Below are 22,075 nucleotides of genomic sequence, written 5' to 3' on the forward strand. Positions count from 1 at the left end.
CAGAATCCTCCTGCTAACCATAAGGAAGGTTTGAATCGTGCCTGGGAGAGACTGCGAGATTATTCAAACATGCATGGATGACATATAAAACCTCTTCAGGCATGTTTGTGATGAGAGAATGTTATAACATAATAGAAAGCTCCAAAAAAGCCAATTCTGCATAATACCCACTCTTTAAATAAACCCTCTAAGAAATAAATTGCAAATCCAATCATGATTCAGTATATGTTTTGACATCATCCAGCCTCAAAAAGTGTCATTTTTTTTTGTAAACCCTTAATACGTCACGTTTGATCCTGAAACGCAAATGACAAGGCCTGGAGCAAATGATGTTTTTAGAAGAACTAGGATATTTCTTTGTGATGCTAATAGACACAAGTTTGATATTTTCGGTTGATATTTTGCCTGTCATAACCGGTCCCTTGTCTCCAGCTACATGTCATCACCCACGGCAACAACAGCAGAGGAGATGGGCGAGCCAAACAAGGCCTAAGGCTGATAACGGCAGACCTCTTCAGTGAAAGTCAACGCTGAGAGATATATAGGCTGCTTTATGTTATGCCCCTATAGTTATTTAACAAGCCGAGATCTGAGGTTTTTTTAATACAGATAAATATGTACAAAACCAATCACATATATCCGTGTTTGATCCTGCAGGGACATGAACAAAAGAAAGAGCGACAGTAGCTCAGTTGGTAGAATGGTTGTCCACCAATCTGAAGGATGATGGTTCGAATCCCTGCGCTTAACAAATGATGAGCGCAGGGACATAAAGATTATTGGTTGACGGTGCGATTCCAGCTCCCACAGACGAATGCTGTTGTTCACGCTTCACCCATCTTGCCCCTAGTGTCTGCGTACACTGGTGTATGAATCTGTGTGTGAATGGGTGAGTGGTTCCTTGATGTAAAGCGCTTGGAGTGACTTGAAAGTGGAAAAGTGCTATGTTAAAATATGACCATTTACCATTTTACCAGAGAGTAGTCTTCCTCTACAAACCTTACACACCTGAAATTCACTATATGAGGGGAAAAAACAAACAAACAAACAACTGACAATTAATTTATTTTAGTAGTAAATCTGGGACTATAAATTAGTTCAGATCAGAAGACTTTTATTGCCATTATCAGTGAACACAACTCACAAACTAGGAACTTTCTTTGGTGATAAAAAGCAACATAAAACACTGGATAATAATAATAATAATAATAATAATAATAATAATAATAATAATAATAATAATAATAATAATAATAATAATAATAATAATAATAATAATAATATATAAGTTAAAAAAGATATGTGTTTATTATACTATAAATGAATATTCTAAATGTACAGTGCATTCTTACATGTGGACAAGGTCACCTCTCCAAGGTCGCCGCTCCCTGACTGAAGTTTAACGCTATAGTGTGGAGCATTCCAGGCAAAGCAATAGCATCACCATGGAAACAAGCATGTGGCACACCCTTAGGCCTATCATGATAATTACTGTACTGACTTATCGCTCAATATATAAAAGATTAAACAGCATATTTTTGTGGTCAGTATTTATCGTGTGCACTACTTGGGAATTTGTGGTTAGGTTGAATGAATAACTTTTATGACTCATTACAGATGCAAAATAAGTACTAAAGTGTTTCATTCTGCTGTTTATTTATTTATTGCAGCGTATAATTTTTAACAATATTGTATTTAGAGTAGTTTTTCTGGTTTAAACCTGCTCTTGGGTTTTTGTGTCAGTGGCATAAATTAGTTTCAGTATTATCATTTATCATCTATATCTTCTTACACAGCAATTTATCGCACTTCAAAATGTGTTATTGTGACAGGGCTACACACCCTCCATCAGGAAAGCTACATAACGCACCTTTAATCCCAACCTATTACAGATAAACATATATTCAAAAAAAAAAAAAAAAAAAAAATACAACTTCTGTCCTTGCCAATTTCAACAGAATAATCAGAAAAAAATAAATGCGAGGGAGAAGTCTGCAAAAGCATCCTTACAGGAGAGAGAGGGTTTGCATTATTTTGATTACATAACCGCACATCTTAAAACACTATATATAGCCTGTTACAATACAGAAGCTCTGTGTCTCTGATTGGAAATGTTGAACACAAACGTAGGCATGTTTAGATGTGGGACTGAGAGATTAGCCACCTCTGATCCTGAGTTACAGAAGGCTCATTTCTTTAAAGCCTACACAACGCCTTTCTCTGGCACTGGATCAGTAATGAGAACTGTCTTTGTGCTTAGGCTCAAATGAAGCTGGGAAAAGAGGGCGAGAAAGTTCAGAAGTTAAAAAAAAAACAACTAAAACAGCTATAAATAAAAAAATAATTGGTAAATGATCAAATAAGTTGAATACATTTTCTGGAGCGACGGTACTAATGCTCAAGCCACTATTGTAATAATTGAGGTCTTATTACCAAAGGTGTGGACAACAATATGGAAATACTCATATAATATTTGCCATCCATCAGGCATGTGCTAAAAAGGGTAATGAGGAACCTTCACAGACCTCCTGGGACTGATGAATAGTAGTAAATATAGGAAGCTCTTCGGTCAAGAGGCTGTCAATGTGCATGAATATATATGAGATATATATGATATATATGAGATATATATATATATATATATATATATATATATGAGATATATATATATATATATATATATATATATATATATATATATATATATATATATATATATATATATATATATATATGAAAAAGGCTACTCATAATGTGCTAGAATGTGCCTATAAATGTCTTGTTGTTTAAAGTTCAAGCAAAAAGTGAATACATATAAACACACAAGTACATGAATATTGATTTAACCTTGTTTGGAAGGTTACATTTCTATAAGTATTTTGGCAATATTTTGACAATTTTCATACAATATGCTCAACATTTTAATTATTCCTATGTTATTTTGTTGACAATATAATACCTACATCCCTTATAGTTATTCACCTTATTCCACCTTTCCCACTTTTGACTCTAAATGCTACTAAACTGTTTCTTTGTGGTGGCACTTCAGGTTAAGTTGGAATACCATTCATTTCAACTGACAATTTGGGAAAAGTTTTGCCACTAAAATATGATATAAAGTAGGTTGATTTGTGTAAAATGTTCAATGTTCATGTGACCAACAAGTCAACACTGCACGGATTCTCTGGGAGGCTTTAAAACTTCTTTCTGGTTTGTATAGAACTTATTCGCTGATCAGCAGCCACATACAAAATAATACATGAATGACAATGGCGGTGCCTAGGCCTGTCATGATAAATACTATATCAACATATTGTTCAATACGTGACAGATGGAACAATCATTTTTGGGGGTAAATATTTATCATGGGGACTTTTTCCTTGCACTATTGGGAAAAGTTTGGTTATTTTGCTGTACTACAATGATTGAGCTGTTGAACTATGAACTTCTATTGCTTATTAGAGATGCAAACTAACTACTTATGTTTTGCATTCTGTTATTTATTTATTTATTGCAGTTTGTGTTTTATTAACATTTGTTGTACAACACAAAAACACATTTAGAATACTTTTTGGGGGATAATTCTGCTTTGTATTTTGGTTTCAATTTTGTCCTTTATCGTTTATATTCACTTTGGCATTTTTAGTAAAAGAAAATTTCAAATCTATCAACTGGACAAAAAAGTTGTAGGAGTGAAAACATTTCACTGCTCATCCAAGCGCTTCTTCAGTTCTGGTCAGATTGCTAGTGGACACTGCCTGATATCTATCTGAAGGGAGGAGCTAACTACACTGAATCTGTAAACAGCTATTGTTTACAGCTTCTGTTTGTTTAGCTAGGTCTAATTAGCTACACTAAGTGTGAACTGTGCCTGAGTCATGCTTAGCATAATCATTCATGCCCTTAATGGGTGCTCTCACATTAACATACTGGCGCGCCCTATTGTTTCATTTGTTTAGCTATAGGTTTGAGGATGGAGTTATAAATAAAAATAATAATAAATAATAAAATAAATAATAAAAATAATAAAAATAAATAAATAAAAATAAATAATGTCTAAGGCCCCCATTCCTGTTCAAAGATGGATTGTCTTTTCCAAAACTGGCTCTTTAACTCCCTCTCAAACCATTTCTTTTCTTTGGCTAAAATCTGTACCTCACTATCTTCAAAGGAGTGGTGAGTGGCTTTGAGATGGAGATGTACGGCAGATTGAGGTCCAGAGGAGGTCTCGCAACGCAAGCCAATTTATCGCACTTCAAAATGTATTATCGTGATTCGTGACAGGTCTAGTGGCGCCCACAGCAACATCCAGGATAAGGTCAATACTGGGGTACTCTGAAAATATTGCTTGATACAGCTTCAAAGATTCAGACATGAATTTATCCACTACAAAAAATATAATTAAACCTATAATGGTTTTCTTCAATGTATGTAATGTTCAAATTGCGAAAGAACTTGGATAGTATAAACAACAGATTTTTCACATCATGAAACAAAAATACACCAAACTTTCAACAATAGAAACGTCTGCGGCATGAATAGACCACAAAGTGAGCCAAACACACTGTCTAAGCCTTATGTAACAAACTTTAAATACAGTCTTAGATTTCTGTCTGCTCTGCGTTTGACTGCAACTAATGAGCCCATATAGTCAACAATGTGGCTATAAAGAAAGAGATTCTCAAAGTTCCTTCAATTACCTACATGCATGCAGTATATTACCCACAATGCTTAGCTCCAGAGATACAGGCAGACTTTGAATAATTAAACTATTCCCAAACTTCACAATAATGCTTTCTAAATGATCTTGTTGTGAGTTGCTTTTTTTCGTGCATTCTTTGGGGAGGCCATTTTAGTGATGGACGAGACTATTAAGATTTGGTGATGTCTCGAGACAATGTAAAGCCCCATACATCAGGCCAGTAGCGTCCTGATTAGTTTGTGCTTTCGGGGGAAGTTGTCTGGGCAATAAATGGAAAGTTAAGTTTGCTGAAGAGGGTATTAACATCTAATGCTATAATGGTTTATTTCTTTTGTGCACTGATGTTGTCATGGTTGCAGTGACAAACAATAAAGGTCAATGTTTCTTGTTGATGGTGTTTTGAATATGAGGAGAGGGGAGTTGTGTTTTTTCCACAAGAAAATCAAATCTATATCTGCCCTTTGTAAAGAAGCTTTGAGTGGCTAGTAGAGATGTCAAGGTCCATTGAGGTCACAATATAATCAAAAGAACTAGTTTCATACACAAGATCATTGTGGAAGCAAACGAGTTTTTATTTTTTTTATATGGCTTTTGGTTTTATATTCACTTTGCTTCAGCATGCATAAAGTCTGAATTCTTGAAGCTATAACATACTGGACTGGTGATTTTTCAGACATTGTGAAAGTACCACATTGTCTGAAAAATTGTGACAAAAACATGAATGTTTATTCTTACAATCATTGAACATTTCTTAGAAGTGATTGTATATTGTGACAGCTGTATTAGAAATGATTGTGATTAGGGATTTTATGAGGCAGACGAATGGATGCAAAAATGACACAATAATTCAAAAGCTTTCAGACTTTCCGAAGAGAACATATTTTAGAAGTCATTGTGAAAGTAATGTTTCCATTTTGCATTGTACTTCTCGCAGCACATTTGAGAGGATGAGTCAATACTGACAAAGCCGCACAGACTTAGACTCAGCAGAGAAAGACTGATGTTCAAGCTATTTATTCACTAAAGTAAAGTCATCAGATTCACCAACAGCATGCACACTACAATGCACCTCATCTATGGATTTCTACGTTAATGTTTTGCTCCGACTGAAGATTTTGTTGTATTGTGTCAACATGACTACCATAGAGTCACCAGTTTCATAATGGTGCAATGTACACAAAGTAGCAAACATGTAAACATACTTTAAATGCACACATAGCTTTTGCCCCACATTTCCAGTTGACCACTGCACTAGAAGCTTATTTAGTGGAGTGGAGCCAAGTAGTAGCGTGTCTCTATTGAACGATGAATAATGCTTTATTGTGCGCTCACACTAGCTCAATCGCACCACGCCCAAGCACGGATAGACCCTACAGTGAAATATGTTTGTCCAGTGTGAGTAAAACCGAACCATGCCCAGGTACGGCACAGTTAGGACTCTGTGAGGGGAGAGGAAGCAGATAAAAGAAAAAAAATGAATGAACTGCTCCAAATCTGCACTTACCTTCAGTAAGGACCATGGAAAGAGACAGATGTTTTGAAGCCTCGTCTCCTGTTTAACAATTGCTCCTACACACTGCTGTTAAATCCATAAAGTCACAGAGGAGTGTGCGTCACAGCAGGACTCACATCTGCCTCACTATTTAAATTTTCTCTAAAGTGATAGCACTACTGCATGATTTGTAAACAAACACCATTCAGTTGTGCAGGTGTGAGCGCAGGCCATGGAACACCACGCTTTGCACTCGAGCACAGTACGGTTCAAAAGGCCTAGTGTGAGTGGGCTCTAATTGCCTGAACAGAGCCGAAAAATAAATACATGTTTTTGTCCTCACATTGATATATTTTTTTTCTTTTTAAAAACAAAATAAATCTGGCTTTCGGTATTGATTTCATAGATTTATACAACACAGAGTTTAACACAAACACCCAATGTCTTCCCTCTACTGACAGAGGATTCCTTCTTCTTCTTCATCATTAAAAAACCCAATCATATCATTAGCGATTAAATATGACTGAATATCGAAGTCAATTCAGATTGCATTGGCCATCCCTGCAACACCACACCAGCCTTAACAGTGACACAGTGATTTTTCTCTGTCATTATTAGCGGCAGGAGCTCAGCACATTCAGCACAGAAGGCGGATTTAGCACGTCGCTGCCCCCTAGTATGTGTCTGACAGCTGTGAGCTAACATTAAACACAACACACATACACACACGGTCACACAGGCACACACTGTCACACAGGCGCACACGCTATCGCACATGGAAAGGGGCCAGAGTCATTTACACCTGAGCTGGCACCGTAACACCAATATAAACTGTATTAAGGAGGTGATATTATTCTGTTACAATTTAACATTTTTCACAGACACCAGTATGTTTGTGTAATAGAAAATAAGCAATTTGACCTGGAAATTGACTCGATTACAGATTTATTATGGCTACAAGAATGTAAGCAATTAGCAAATAACAAAAGCTGCAAATATTTAATGCCCCATAATTTACTCCATAAATAACAAAACTGTCTTATCCTACTAAAAAAACTACTGTCCCTGTAGTTTAGAGTTGTACAAACATGCTCTAAACTGTGATTCTTGGATGAGTCTGTCAGTTCATATTTCAGTTTTTGCCAATTCTTCAGGACTTTGAGCAGAATTCTATTATTAAAACACAAGCAACATATCTAATAGCAACCACAAATTAGATGCGTGTTGTTGTTTTTTTTTAATATTCATATTCACTCCATTAGATGTATTATTGACTGGTGGATTATATTCAAATTGAATCCAAATAATTGTTCATTTGTGAAGCATTTTCAAGTGGAAAAATATCCCATCCTGTTATCTCACTCAATATTAAAAGTCATATACTACACAAAATAGAGTCGTGTGAGCTTAAAGTCATGTTATAATGTTGTTACCTCCTCAAAATCATACCTGGAGTTGTGTACCTGGAATTCACATGTTTGAGTAATCCTTTATGATTAGTCTGTCTACATCTCCAAAGCTCAAAATGACCCGTTTCACCTTGTGATGTCATGAAGCAGTAGTTTTCAAGCTAATAGCTACGTTTTAGACTGGGCTGAAATGATCCAAATGATTCTAGTGAAGGTTTATGAGGTTTAAAAACACAGTGGAGCACTTCCTGTATCACCACATGACATCACAAGGAAAAGAACTCAGCCTAAATATGCAGGTTTGTTTGTTAAACGTGTGTGAATGAAACAAAACAAAACTCCAGGTAAGTGTTTGATGAATAATGTTTTTGACAACATTATAACAAATCAGGAAATAATGTAATATGGGCCATTTAAAACGATATACTGAGCAAACAGCATTGGATCTATCTACCTTTTCAAACAATATTGTTGCTTTGTGAATAGACATCTTATAAAACCATTATTATTTAAAACTAGAGAGATTATGATTTATCTTTCATTGGTTTAGTCTGGCCAATTTTGAATTTCATCTTTTGGATAAAGCATGAATTTGGGATGTTGTAATCATGTTCTAGTCTCCAACAATGAAAAAACAAGAGCTTATTATTCTTGTAACATAATTTGTGTATCTGAAAAGCAGATTAAGAAGAACCATTATAACTAAAAAGAACTCTACCAACTTCAATAAGCAATCAGACCGCTCCATTTTAAGATACCATTCTTCGTGTTTGTCTGGCATTACACTTAGCAATTTTGCATTTGTTCAGTTGCACATGTTGGTATTGTTAAAACACGGCGTGGGGTTATTAAACTGAGTTGGGTTATTACAAAGTGGTGCATTGGTAGTCACGTTAGAAGACACAGATTAACAGAACTAACCTTTTTTAGTCAATTTGTTAAACTATTGATTATTCGCCGATAATTAATTGTTCTGGTTCTTGTGTTTATAACTATAGGGCTGTGTTGTGTTTTCAATAACATTTTGGCACATTTTATATCTCACTGTGTTTTGTACAAATAATAGGTCCAATGTTTTAGCCTGGCTTGTTTTTTTTGTTTGATACTAGGCCTGTTTTACAAAGAGAGGTTGATGAGTGTGGGCGGTTTGCTGTTGTGAGAGCCCAGTCACAAGAAACGCCTTAAGGCCTGAGCAAAGAAGGAGGAAAATATAATCTTTTTACGATAACAATTATGAACCAAATCATTTAAAAGTACATTTTACAGATAAAACATTAACTGTGAAGTAATCATACATCCATGGAGACAAGAAGGTAGCAGACCCTCCACCAGAAATATCACACAGCGCACCTATAAAACAACAATTTTCACTAGAGAACAGCAGATATAATGTCTCAAAGCAACTAGAAAGCTGTTACTGTACTAAGAAGCTACAGCTAACACTCCATTGTTGGTTTCTCCCAGCTATCCAAAACTGTGCACAGTAGGCATAATCCTCCAGCTAAAGTACTTTAGACCAAGCCTCGCTCTGGAGCTGGGTCCCCGGGCGATGTACCGTGGTGCTCACTGCTCCTGACAGGTTGCCCCAGCGGCATTTTAAAGATGGGAATAGTATATCTTAACCAATTAGTCAAATCTGTTTTCCATTGGCCCATTAGCAGTAATATGGTGCACTCTGCTTCTCCAAGTCCAGTGTTTCCTATAACAGAGAAGACTATGGTAGATCTACATTAGAATTAGTATAAGACCACATGCTAAAAAGAAACTACTAGTATTTTCTGTTAAAGTTGTTCATTAATAAAAAGAAATCTGGTACTGATATAGGCCTTTAATAGCTAGCCTAGTCCTTAGTTTCCAAATAAAGTTGGAAAATGCAGTATTGTGATCACACTACTAAAAAATATAGATCACTTGTGTCACTGTAGTCTCAGTATAAAACTGCGGGAAACACTGAAGTCACATGATCCTCTTTGAAAACGACTGCACAATATCACTGACCATAACACGAGCACTGCGATGATTAATCAACTAATCATGAGAAATAATCAATTCAATCCAATTTATTTATATAGCACATTTACAATACAACTTAAGCCGCCCAAAGTGCTTCACACAAAAGTCAACAAAAACATATGTACAGAAAATACAGCGCATAGACAAAGAACAATAAAACAATAAAACACCAAGATATCCCGCCTAGCTAGAATTAAATGCCAGGGAGAAGAGATGGGTTTTCAATCTACTCTTAATACATTTTTTATTTTAGAAGCCTTCAGTCGTCATATGGTAAATGGTAAATGGTCTCATTTTTATATAGCGCTTTTCCACCTTCAAGGCAGTTAGAGCGCTTTACATCAAGGAACCACTCACCCATTCACACACCAGGGTAAGCAGACACTAGGGACGAGGACGGTTACATGTCTTGGCCAAGGACACAACTACAGTAATCATCTGTGGGAGTGAAATCGCACCGCCAACCTGTGGGTCAGTGGATCTGATCGCTCAACCAATGATGTTCTTCGAGGTTGAGAGCGGGATTTGAACCACCAACTTTCAGATCAGTGGATATACAACCTTTTAATAATGTATTTTTTACAATAGACTATTAGAAAATGAATCACCGGCTGGTCGGCTACTAAAATAGCCCTACGTAAGACAGAAAAAAACGATAACATCCAACCTATTTCTTATCTCTTGTCTTTTATTTTCGCCAGCAGCTAATTCAACTAAATACAACATGTTGCCGTGGAGAGAAACCTGTAGGCTCCGTATAAGGGGGGAGAGGGGGGGGTAACATAGGAGACTGGGGGGGAAGGGGGGAGTCGTTTCCGGGATGGGAGGGGTCTGAGTGTCCCGGGCTCAGGGCTGTCATGGAGATGAAGACAGATGATGAAGCTGCATTGCTGTAAACGTGTGAGTCAGCCCCCCTTTCCCGCTCCACACTGTCGGCAGCGAGGAGACAAGTCCGGGAAGGAGGGAAGGAACGAGGAGATGAGGAGATGACACTAGGAGGAAACAGTGCTAGGAAGGAGGAAGAGAAGGAAAAGGGGAGAGGAGACGAGATTAGGAAGGAGAGAATGGAAGGAAGAGAGGAAATGAGGAGATAAGGTAGAAAGGAGGGAAGGGAAGGAGACAAGGCTAGGAAGGAGGGGAGGAGATGAGGAGACAGTGCTAGGAAGGAGAAAAGGAAGGAAAAGAAGAGAGGAGACAAGACTAGGAAGGAGAGATGGGAAGGAAAAGAGGAAACGAGGAGACAAGGTAGGAAGCAGGGAAAGGAAGGAAGAGAGGAAACGAGGAGACAAAGGTAGGAAGGAGGGGAGGGGATGATTAGACCGTTTTAGGAAGGAGGGAGGAGAGAGGGGAGAAAAGGAGACAAGGCTGGGAAAGAGAAAAGGAGAAAAGGATAGGAAGTAGGGAGGAAGGAGGAGAGGAGATGAGAACAGGAAGGAGATAAGGAAAAGAGGAGAGGAGACAAGGCTGTGAAGGAGGAGAAGAGACAAGGTGAGAAGGAGATGAAGGAGGGAATGAAGGAAGGAAGACACAGCTAGTAAGGACACAAGAAAAAGATCAGAAGAGACAAGGCTGGGAAGGAGGAAAAGAGGAGACAAAGATACAAGGGAGGGAAGGAAGGAGGAGAGGAGATGGAAAAGAGGAAAGGAGATGAGACTAGGAGGGAGAGAAGGAGAGAATGGAAGGAAGAGAGGAAACGAGGAGATAAGATAGAAAGGAGGGAAGGGAAGGAAGAGAGGAAATGAGGAGACAAGGCTAGGAAGGAGGGGAGAGGATGAGGAGACAGTGTTAGGAAGGAGGGAGGGAGGGAAAAGAAGAAAGGAGACAATACTAGGAAGGATAGAAGGGAAGGAAGAGAGGAAATGAGGAGACAAGGCTAGGAGGGGGGGTGAGGAGAAAAGGCTCAGAAGGCGAGAAGACAGGAGGGGAGGAGAAAAAGAGACCAAGCTGGAAAAGAGGAAAGGAGAAAAGGATAGGAAGTAGGGAGAAAAGAGGAGATGAGAATAGGAAGGAGATTAGGAAAAGAGCAGAAGAGAAAAGGCTGGGAAAGAAGAGAAGAGACATGAAGCAAAGGAGAGGAAGGGGGGAAGGAAGGAACATAGGAGATGAGGAGACACAGCTAGGAAGGACACAAGAAAAAGACCAGAAGAGAAAAGGCTGGGAAGGAGGAAAGGAGACAATGAGACAAAGATAACGGAAGGAGGGAAAGAAGGAGGAAAAGAGATGGGGAGACACAGCTAGGATGGAGAGAAGGAAAATAGGAGAAAAGACAAGGCTGGGAAGAAGGAGAGGGGACAAGACCAGGACAGGAGACAAGGAAAGTTTAAGGTTCAGGTAGACTTTATTGTCCCCATAGGGAAATTTGCCCTCTGCATTTGACCCTAGGAAAGGAGGCTAGGGAAGGAGAGAATAAGGGATGAGAGGAGGCCCGGAGGGATGGAAGGAGGCAAGCAGATAATGTTAGAAGAGGAGAGAAAGGGAAGGGAACAACGGAGGAGCTGAGAGAGAGAAAAATGACACAAGGCTAGAAGAGGAAAGATGGAGGGAGATGAGAAGCTAGAAAAGGAAACAAGGAGAAGAGAGGAGGAGAGGAGATAAACAGATCAGACTGCAGCAGAGGAAGAACAGATAAAGCTATAGGAGAGGAGACAAGGAAACATGGGTTTGAGCGGAGAGAAGACGACCAGTGAAGGAAGGGAAAGAAGGAAGGAGAAGACGAGGTAAGAGACACTAAAAATAGTGTTGGCTGATATTGGCAAAATATGTGAACTCCATTTTCTTTCCTGATACATTTTGTGACTTGCGATTAGATTTGCAATTAATATTTCTCAAATCCAGATCCAATCACAGTAATACTTCAAACATGTCTAGGGGCATTAACATTTGAAGCAAGACTGAAATTCGAGCTGTTAAACTAATACAAGAATCAGTGTATTTCAGAACATGTTTGTAGACGTCTGTGCTAGAGTTTGCAGATTTTATACATAACACGACCCCATGAGGAAATCACTTTTGTTACATTATTTTACGCTGAACTGTGTAACATTTGGAACACGCTACTTGCTTGTCTCCATGATCGAAATTTACTAAGAATATTGCACAGTGTGGCAATAAACTCATCTTTTTACTGTGAGTAGGAGTTGCTTCCCCACAGATCTGACCTGTAACCTGACCTCTATGGAGAGGCGAGCAGCGGATGCGTGTTGACTTAATGCAACACTGTGGAATAATTCAGGCAAAACAACCACATCTTCAGGAACAGCAGTAAGTGAAGAAACCTCTGCTAGAAAAGTTACGCAGTGAAGCTTTAAAAAACATATTAAAAGGAACGATTTTTTAAAATTCACATTAAACACACAAACTCTGTATATTTAGGCTGAGTTATTCTCTCAAACTGAAAACACTCCACCTTGTGATGTCATGTGGTGATACAGGAAGTGCTCCGTTGTGTTTTTAAACTCCATACACCTTCACTAGAATCATATGGATAATTTCAACACCGGAGTTGCCAATCTCTACTAAATTAAAGGTAAAATGTAGCTGTTAACTTGAAAACTACTGCTTCGTGACATCACAAGGTGGAACAGAGCATTTTGAGCTTTGGAGATGAAACACTACTAATAATAAAGAGTTACTCAAACATGTATGAATGAAACACAACACAACTCCAGGTATGTTTTTTATGAGGTGACACTATTATAACATGGCTTAACGCTCACAAAAGTCAATTTTGTGTAATATGGGACCTTTAATAATTATATTAATGAATTGCATTTACTAATTCTGACCATTTAAAGTTTTATTTTGGGTCGATTTCAATAAACCATTCAGCCGTAGTTGCGAGAGGGAGAGAGCGGGGGGGAAATACATGGGAACTGTCCGTGGTGCTGAAATCCGCAGCTGCACTGTCAGACACAGCAGAGGGGAGAGGAGCTTTCCAAACAGTTTAGCCAAGCGCAATTGAAATCCTGTCAATACGTGACCCAGTTCTGTTCCATTTGCATGACTAGTGACTGCCGGTATTTGACCCGCTGTTTCAAATTCTAAAACCTATTTGACAACACTGCAGAGGCCAAAGAGAGAGGAAGGGAGAGAAAACGAATGGGGGAGAAGGAAGGAAGGAGGGATAGAGGTGATAACACGAGGAGAGGAAAGGAGAGAATGATGGGAGAGAGGGGTAAAGAGAGTGAGGGATACTGTGGGGGAAGAAAAGGAGGGAGAGGAGATAAGGCTAGGAGAGAAGGAGGCGAAGAGAGCACAATGGAGGAAAAAAAGGAAAGGAGGGGGTAGGGAGGAAGGAAGAGAATGATGAGAGAGGGAAATGTAAGAGAAAGGGAGAAAGGGGGGGGCAAAGCTACGGTGGAGAAAAGGAGGGAGAAAGATGAGGTAAGGAGAGGAAGGAAGAGAATGATGAGAGAGGAGGATAGAGAGTGAGAAAGGGAGGGAGAGATAGTGACACAGAGAGGGAGGAGAGAGAGAGAATAATCTGGAGAAGGATAAATAAAAGGAGGAGATGAGATTAGGCTAGGGAAGGACAGAAGCAGGAGAAGAGAGAACAAGGGAGGAAAAAAGGAGCAGAAAGAAGAGAATGATGAGAGAGAGGGGTAAAGAGAGTGAGGGATACTGTGAGGGAAGAAAAGGGGGAGAGGAGATAAGGCTAGAAAAGGAGAGAAGGAGGTGAAGAGAGCACAATGGAGGAAAAAAGGAAAGGGGGGGCAGGGAGGAAGGAAGAGAATGATGAGAGAGGGAAATGTAAGAGAAAGGGAGAAAGGGGGGGCAAAGCTAGGGTGGAGAAAAGGAGGAGGGAGGAGGGTAGGATAAAGAAAAGGAGGGAGAAAAGCAGGAGAGAAGATAAGGTGAGGAGAGGAAGGAAGAGAATGGTGAGAGAGGGGGGAGAGGGAGGTAGAGAGTGAAAACAGGAGAAAGAGAGAGAGAGGAAGAGCGAGTATAATCTTTAAAAGCAGGAAGAAAAGGAGAAGAGGAGATAAGGTTAGGGAAGGAGTGAATAAAAAGGAGAAGAGATAACAAGGGTGGAAAAGAGGCTGGGAGAGGAAGGAAGAGAACGATGAGAGATACAGAGTGAGAAAAGGAGTGCAAGAGAGGGAGAGGGGGAGGGCTGAGAGAGAATAATCCGGAGAAGGAGAGGAGATACGGCTAGGAAAGGAGAGAAGGAGGTGCAGAGAAAACAAGAGAGGAAAAGAGTTTGGGAGAGGAAGGAAGAGAATGGTGAGAGAGGGGGGGTGCCAGGGAGTGAAAGGGTGGAAAGGAAGCGAAAAAGAAAGAGAGATAGGAAGAGAGGGGGAATAATCTGGACCAAAAGCTGTTGATTTTTTACATAGCGCTTGTCCCAAATCAGCACTTTGGCATTCTGATCACACAGCCATAGCGAGAGAGCAGAGGCACAGTGTACGGCAATTACTATGGACCGCAATGCAATCTATGAAACTCACAAATCTAAAATTGATTTCTTTTTTCATACTTTCAGGATTATTCAGGCATTTTAGAAACATTCTGTGACTGTGTGTTCTGTAGCTCTTGGCAATGGCTTCTTTACAGTCTCTACTTGTTCTCTTTGTAAAGCTTCATTGACAATCTATAATAACAACGAGTGCTTTGTGCTGTTTTGGTTTCACCTTTATGTGTCTAGTGTACAATCCATTTACAAAACAGTTCATGATTGTAAAACTAGTGTTGAAATTAGATACTCATATGAGGAAGTATCTGAAAAAGTCACATTCGCAGGGTAGAAATGCACCTTTTCTTGATGATTTTGAACTGTATCAGAACAAGTGTAAGATCACATGGTAAGAAAGTGCTATTGTGTGATGTTGAAAATGACACTCTATTGTCTAAATAGATAGTTGTTGTTTTTTTTTATTATTATCATGGTATCACAATCGGTATCGAGCTTATTGCGTAATATCGAAATCAAACTTGAAATTTTTGTATTGTGATGGCACTATAATACGACATTCGTTCCATTGGTTGCAGTAGAATTGTACAAAACCAATCAAATACAAAAGTTATTTCAAATCAGGAATAGTAAACAAAACCGCACAACCACAAAAATATGGTTCCTCCCACATTTGGTGTAGATTTATGTCAGATTATCAGAACATTTTTAGACTGCTCTTATAAAGTTGCAATGTGTAATGCTTCTCAATGGAGATGTTAATGCTTTGCCAGGAATGTTTCACAGTACAGCACAACACATATCTATCTTCATGGAGACAAGCAACGTCACCAGTCCAAGTTACAGGTCAGATCTGTGGAGAGGCGACCCAGCTTACAGTAAAAATGCGTGTTTATCAAGGTAGTTTTGGCAATAAAAACCTGTAAATGAATAAACATACAACAGATCAGTGCGATGTCATGCTGTGAAACATCCCAGCCGATACAACATCAACCAAAACAGACCATAATTAAAGTTATACTGTGTAACTTTTCCTATGCATTGTCAAAACCTCCATTCTTGAATTTCAAATATTGCAAGTCATATCACACAACACAGCCCCTATATCGAATCGGCGTTCTGACGAGTACTTCTCTCACTGCATAGCCCATAGTCGTTTCTTTGTGATCCAATATTATCTATCCAAAACAGTCTCATTAAACACAGACCCTATACCTCCCTGGAGACGTGAGCATATGGGCCGCCTCTTTGTACAATCCTCCTCTCTCATAACATTTGACTATGGGAGAATCAACAGGATTTTGCAGCTGCTTTTTCACACATCCCTTCTTAAAACCCATCATATTGTTTGAAATGGTTTTGTTGCGTAATTCAAGACTGTAGTGCTTTGTTGCTCGAGCTCTATAATACTATACAGCGGTTTCACATAAAAGGCAAATTATAGATTTTTACAAGTGCCCTCAAATGAAAGTAGGCAGTTAAAGAATTGTTGGTACGTTAGCTCAACCAAAACGTAATTGAGAGATAGTATCAGATAGTAGAACAAACCTAGTATATATATATGAGCCAGCTTTTGAACCCATGGGACAAACTCAAAATGTCACAAAACATTTCAGATACACTGCGTTTGAAAATGTCTCAAAACCCCTAAAAAGTAAAGACAAGAAAATGCATGACAAGTTTTACAAGTAAATCCTTGAAGAATTTAGCGAGCAGACTATCAATGAAACCAACTACTTCAAGTTACAAACATTGCCAGGTATTGATGCTAACCCTATTTGAACATCAGATCCTTAACCACTGATAATACATTGTACCAAGGGAATTTCCGAAGTGCAGTAGTGGAACATAATGAAGTAAAAGTAGTAAAGCATTGCACTTAAGTATAAAATATATAAATATCTGTACTTTACTGAACTAAGTGGATATTTTTACTTTTACTTCACTACATTTGCGAGCAGGTGTGTACTTTCTGCTCTTAAAAATGATGAGGGCTTATTTTAAACACATTCATAGTTTGAGCAAAAATATACCAATAAAAAAAGCCAGAAAATACAAAATCACTACCTTTGAAGCCTTGAAGAACTCAAAATATGTGTAAAATGCTTTTGCTTTTTAAGTACATTTTTGAATGATTGAATACTTTAATACTTCTAGTTAAGTAGATTTTTTCATGTGACACCTTTACTTGAGTCTTCTTTTGCTTTGGTATCTGTACTTTTACTTAAGTAACACAACTCAGTACTTCTTCTACCACTGCTCAAACGGCAGGTGACTTTACTCTAAAAATATCCACGCTAACAAGTTCGCTTAGTAAAATGGATGCAGCACGCAATTTGTCAATGACACCAGTAACTGAAAATGTATTTGAAATTGATATGCACTTTTAGACACCCAAGTCAATGGTACTTAATGAGAAGATTCTCCTTTCTCTGCTCTCTTATATATATACTAGTAGGAACAGGACAGTAATATAGATGTATTTATAGACATACGCGTGGGCAAGTATACGTATGATATATGCAGAGCTTTGAACAGGAACCAATTAAATATCCATACGTGAATATTCTATTGCCATTTATAATTCAATCTCACCCACTTGGCTTAAACTCAATAATGAACTCACTTATTCTAATACAATGTGTGTGTGTGATGAACATATCCAAGGAAAAGTAAAAAAAAGAAAAAAAAGAAAAAAGAACAGCATTAGGAGCTGCCTTCTTCTCAAACAGTCACACCGGCAGCTGCTTATCATCCACTGCCCGGTTACTTCCTTCGCAAAAGACATTCGTTACAATGTGATAGTGATTTTAGCAGTGGGTTAAATGGTGAAACCAGAAACACTGCATGGGTAGATCGATCTATTGGCAAACGAACCCACCGACTGACAGAGCACAGACACAAGCGTGATAATAATGGTGATGACAGAACGGGCATCCTGTTCATACATTTGTCACATATAACAAACGCAATGCAATCTGAGATAACTTCAGATTTTCACCGCAGATGCCTCCTTTGCTGATGTCGCGCAATATTAAGATAAGTTATCAGTTATCACCAGGTCTTAGTAGAACTGGGGGGAGGCTTTCGGAGTGGAGACATTGCAGAGGAGGCACAGCTCGGAGGCATATAACTGCAGTTGGTAACTTTTCAACTTGTTAACATGGACTTTTAACACATCTACAGAGCTTATCCAAAAGAATTTACTTCAGCTGAAAGTCAACCTGTAGCCAGTCAAACGCCCAGGTACTTGGACATGAAAAAACCATTACGCAACAGGTCTAGGGGCATGAGGCACCCCATAAAGCGGGGGTCAGTGTAGCGCGAGGGGTTTGGGATAAGGTCAACGGGGGGAGTGATGTCACAAGCCCGTAAATAAGGGTCGTTTTTGTCGGGCACTGCGGAGAGACCAGGCGGGTGTGGTGACTGCATTAGCAAGACGCGCAAGCAAGCAAGCAACCAAGCAATCCAATTCACCACACATTACACAGCGCTGGAGCGACGCAGACGGACAGACGAGACGTTTTTGGTTTATAACAACGTTTCAGAAAACACAGGCACTTGAAATGAGGCTACTACACAGTGACACGCACACGCACGCCTTCAACAAGCTCCCTAGAAACACAATGACAACGTGACATCTGCTATCCATCTGACAGCAGTTTAGTATTCTCCACAGGCGCACTCGCACAGCCCCGTGTGCACCCCTATGGCGCTCTCTATTCCTCTACTCATTCCTATGCGGCTTTTTTTTTTGCCCAACACACACACACACGACACAGTAGCTTCAGGTGTAATCAGATCAACTCATGACACAAGACTTAGTTCATGCGGTAACTAAAAAACTGACCTCCCAGTCTAACGCATCCCACTCTTCGGTAAACATCCGGAGGTTTTCTTTGCATCCAAAAAGACGCGGGGAGCGTGCTTTTTCTATGGAGTAGACACAGGGCGACGCGATGCCATTGCGCTTTTGGTGATCATCCTCGTGGAGACGGAACAGAGCAGGGGTGACGAAGAACAAGAAAAACGAAGCATCTCCGCTGCGTCGAAGTTAAACGACTCCCAACGTGTTCCGTTCTCCGTTGTTTGGAACCAAATCCACATGAGCAGCGTCCCCGCTCGTGCAGCGCCGCTGTCTCACAGCCGCTGCCTGCGTCCCCTCGCTCCCTCAGCTTTTGGGTGGCAGCAGGCTACACCAAGAGCCACGCAACTTCTCATTTCCAGGATAGAATTTACTCCAAAGCCAATAAATCCCCGTTGCGCATTAGACAAATCCTTCCCCTCCGCTGGAGAGCAACAATAAGGAAGCTTTTAACGTCCCCTATGAAGGGCTTCGTACAACACGTGACTCCCATGTAGTAGAAGAAAAAGCATTTGATCCGTAATAGGCCCTAAGCAGTGGTAATGTAGGAGGAGGAGGTGGTGGGAGGTGGATGGATGGATACTACTCACCATTAGCACAGCAAAGTTGTTGTGGTGCAGGCTGCAGTGAATGGTGCTCGTATTGCCCCCGGTGCCCGTTATGTGGCAGCCCTCTGCTCTCCAGCCGCCGTGGCCATCCAGCAGGTCAAAGTCCCAGTAGGCTGCGGTGGGGTCGACACCCAGCGCGAAGTGCCTCAGAGCGATGGTCACGGAGGAGTGCACGGCGCTCCGGAGGCTGCTGCAGCCATCTGAGAGAGGGGAAAGTCCGCCACAGACACAGTCACAAGCGGGGAAAGAAGGGACACGGGCAAACAGCGTGTGCGTAAACATAAACAAGCCTTAAATGTCATGTGAGTAAAGTTTTACGCAGTGGCACCATTGTACATTCAATTGTGTCACACATGTCGGATCGCAAAGACAACATGTTGCGCAGAAAGCACTGCTCTAGTCTCCATGCATGCACAGTCCACGCGTCCACAGCACAGCGTTGACATCACAAGCACAGCGATAAAAATGGATTTCCTCTTACCTAATTTGGTGAAAGCAACTGGTGTCGAAACGCTCCTACGCTTGCCATCGTCCGCGAGGTTTGAAGAATTCCCGGTGCAGGGGAAGAGTTTCCCATTGCGAAACACGATAAACTGCAGCCTGCAAGTGGAGTTATCAACAGATTGCAACGCAGAGGAGGAGATAGGCGTACCAGCCAGCGGTAAATGGATAGAGGCGACTGCCACTGAGTTCTGCGGATGGAACAAAAACAAGAGAGAGGGAATAAAAATTAATAATGTCCCCAAAATGCGCAGGGATACAAGTGAGTCCAGCTGAGAGAAAAGCTCTATGGAAGGCAGCTCTCCTCTCCAGGTGTGCAGCGAGCTTACAACACCAGTGACCAGGGGAATGAGAATCACGTTTGAAGCGCTCTAGTGCGCCGATTTGGTCAGGCTCCCTGCCGCAGAGGTGGAAATGGTTCTTACCATTTCAGCTCGAGGGCACATCAACACTGCAGCCGTGATTTAAAGTGACAATCAGTCTGCCTTTATCTCCTTTACATCGACTCAAATCAGACCCAAACAGACACAGCAACTTTTGTTTAGGGCCAGTGTAATAGTGGCGCTCATAGGTAAAACCAGGTGTCCTTCTCCCAGCCAATCCACACTCAGTCTGGACAATTAGTGTTCCAACTCCAAGCCAAACATATAAAAAACTCCTCATAAAAGTATCAAATTAAAGTCCATATTCCGTGCTCTTCAAAATCTATAAATGAAACTCATCCTGCCTGTGGAGAAGTGCTGCTTGCTCCATGACAGCTGCAGGAACTTTGGCACAGAGACTCCTGAGTCTACGCCCCCTGTTCACCAGAGGGAGACCAACGAGGGGCTAGTCATGACTGGCACCAAAGCAAGACACATGTTTTTAGCAATAACTCAAGTTCTTACAGCAGATTTAAATAGTAATAGGTACTGCGTCATAAGCTACCATGCAAATTGTATATTAAAATAACCATTGTGCAGAATGCATTTACAGTTTTACAAATTGTTTATGGATAAAAAATGCATGAGTTCCAGTTTATGTATAGATTGGTCCTTGTTTGAGCCCAGGTTTAGTCCTGATCTAGTCCAAGTTTAGTCCCAAGGTTAATAATAATCAACTCTTCCAGATGCTCCACGCCGTGTTTGCACTTCTGCACATTATTCATTCACTCCATACACAGTGGCGGTGAGATGATAGTTTATCCCAGTTCATACAAAGTCAGCAGTATTTATTTGACAAATACTCATCAAAAATGTGTTTCAATGTGCTCGCCATGTCAGTACTGTCCAATTTTGGATCCTAAACACAACCCACGATAAACACAACCAAGCCCCTGTTACACATTATGGAAGAAATTCAGTTAAACCCCTCAAAATACTCATTACAACCCTGTACTCCTGAGCATCGTTAATGGTGATACTGTACATACATTATAGAGTGAATGCATTTGGAGTGGCAGGGTCCCAAACAAGGTCTAGTTTAGCTGTGCACTTCATCACCCGCCCCCTGCCCCAGTGAGAGGAGCAGAGCCCATATAGAAGGCAGGGAAGACAAATGCACATGGCCTTACACTTAATGGGGAGCTGCTTAGTCAGAGCTTCAGCGCAATCAATGTCAACAAGAAAAACTGCCAAATTTCTTAATTAACTTAAACAAGACCTCCCTTGTCTCTCCTGTCTATGTGTGTGTGCTCCTTATCTCTTGCCCCTTTGTTTCACTGCTTGTAAAAAGTAGTAAAATATAAGAAAGAGTAAATAGGTCTCAGATAGTGGTGCAGTTGTGTCTTATATAGACTGGGGTATGGGGATATGGGGTGTCTGGCTTAATTTTTGTGAATGAGTAGTCTTTTGTTTTAGTTTTTTTTTAATATATTGTAAAAGCCGCACTGTGGGACAAATGAGACCACCGCAAGCTGTCTGTATTTTTTTTTTCGTAAACCCGCAAGTAAGAGCCAAAAGCAGCGCTCTGATTGGGTGAGCTTGGGTTGTCCACTCCAGTTTCACTTTGCTGTCTGGAAAAAAAGCAGTTCTAAATCATGTTGATATTAACGACGTGCTAAAGAGATAGTGAAAGCTAGATATGAGTTAGATAGA

At 40.1% G+C, this 22,075-nt stretch overlaps 1 protein-coding gene across 1 annotated transcript in view; it reads right to left on the reverse strand.

The window, feature by feature from the left end:
- The window catches only part of LOC117382974 (adhesion G protein-coupled receptor A3), a 368,539-nt gene that overhangs the window by 116,475 nt on the left and 229,989 nt on the right, over nucleotides 1–22,075 (reverse strand). Inside the window, exons 13-14 of the mRNA XM_055227043.1 lie at nucleotides 19,981–20,191; nucleotides 19,482–19,699 (exon numbers count right to left, since the gene is read on the reverse strand). Coding sequence (XP_055083018.1) covers nucleotides 19,482–19,699; nucleotides 19,981–20,191 — 429 coding nt within the window. The remainder of the gene's footprint in view (nucleotides 1–19,481; nucleotides 19,700–19,980; nucleotides 20,192–22,075) is intronic.

This window comes from Periophthalmus magnuspinnatus, chromosome 15, assembly GCF_009829125.3.
Source record: "Periophthalmus magnuspinnatus isolate fPerMag1 chromosome 15, fPerMag1.2.pri, whole genome shotgun sequence".
Lineage (NCBI taxonomy): Eukaryota > Metazoa > Chordata > Actinopteri > Gobiiformes > Gobiidae > Periophthalmus > Periophthalmus magnuspinnatus.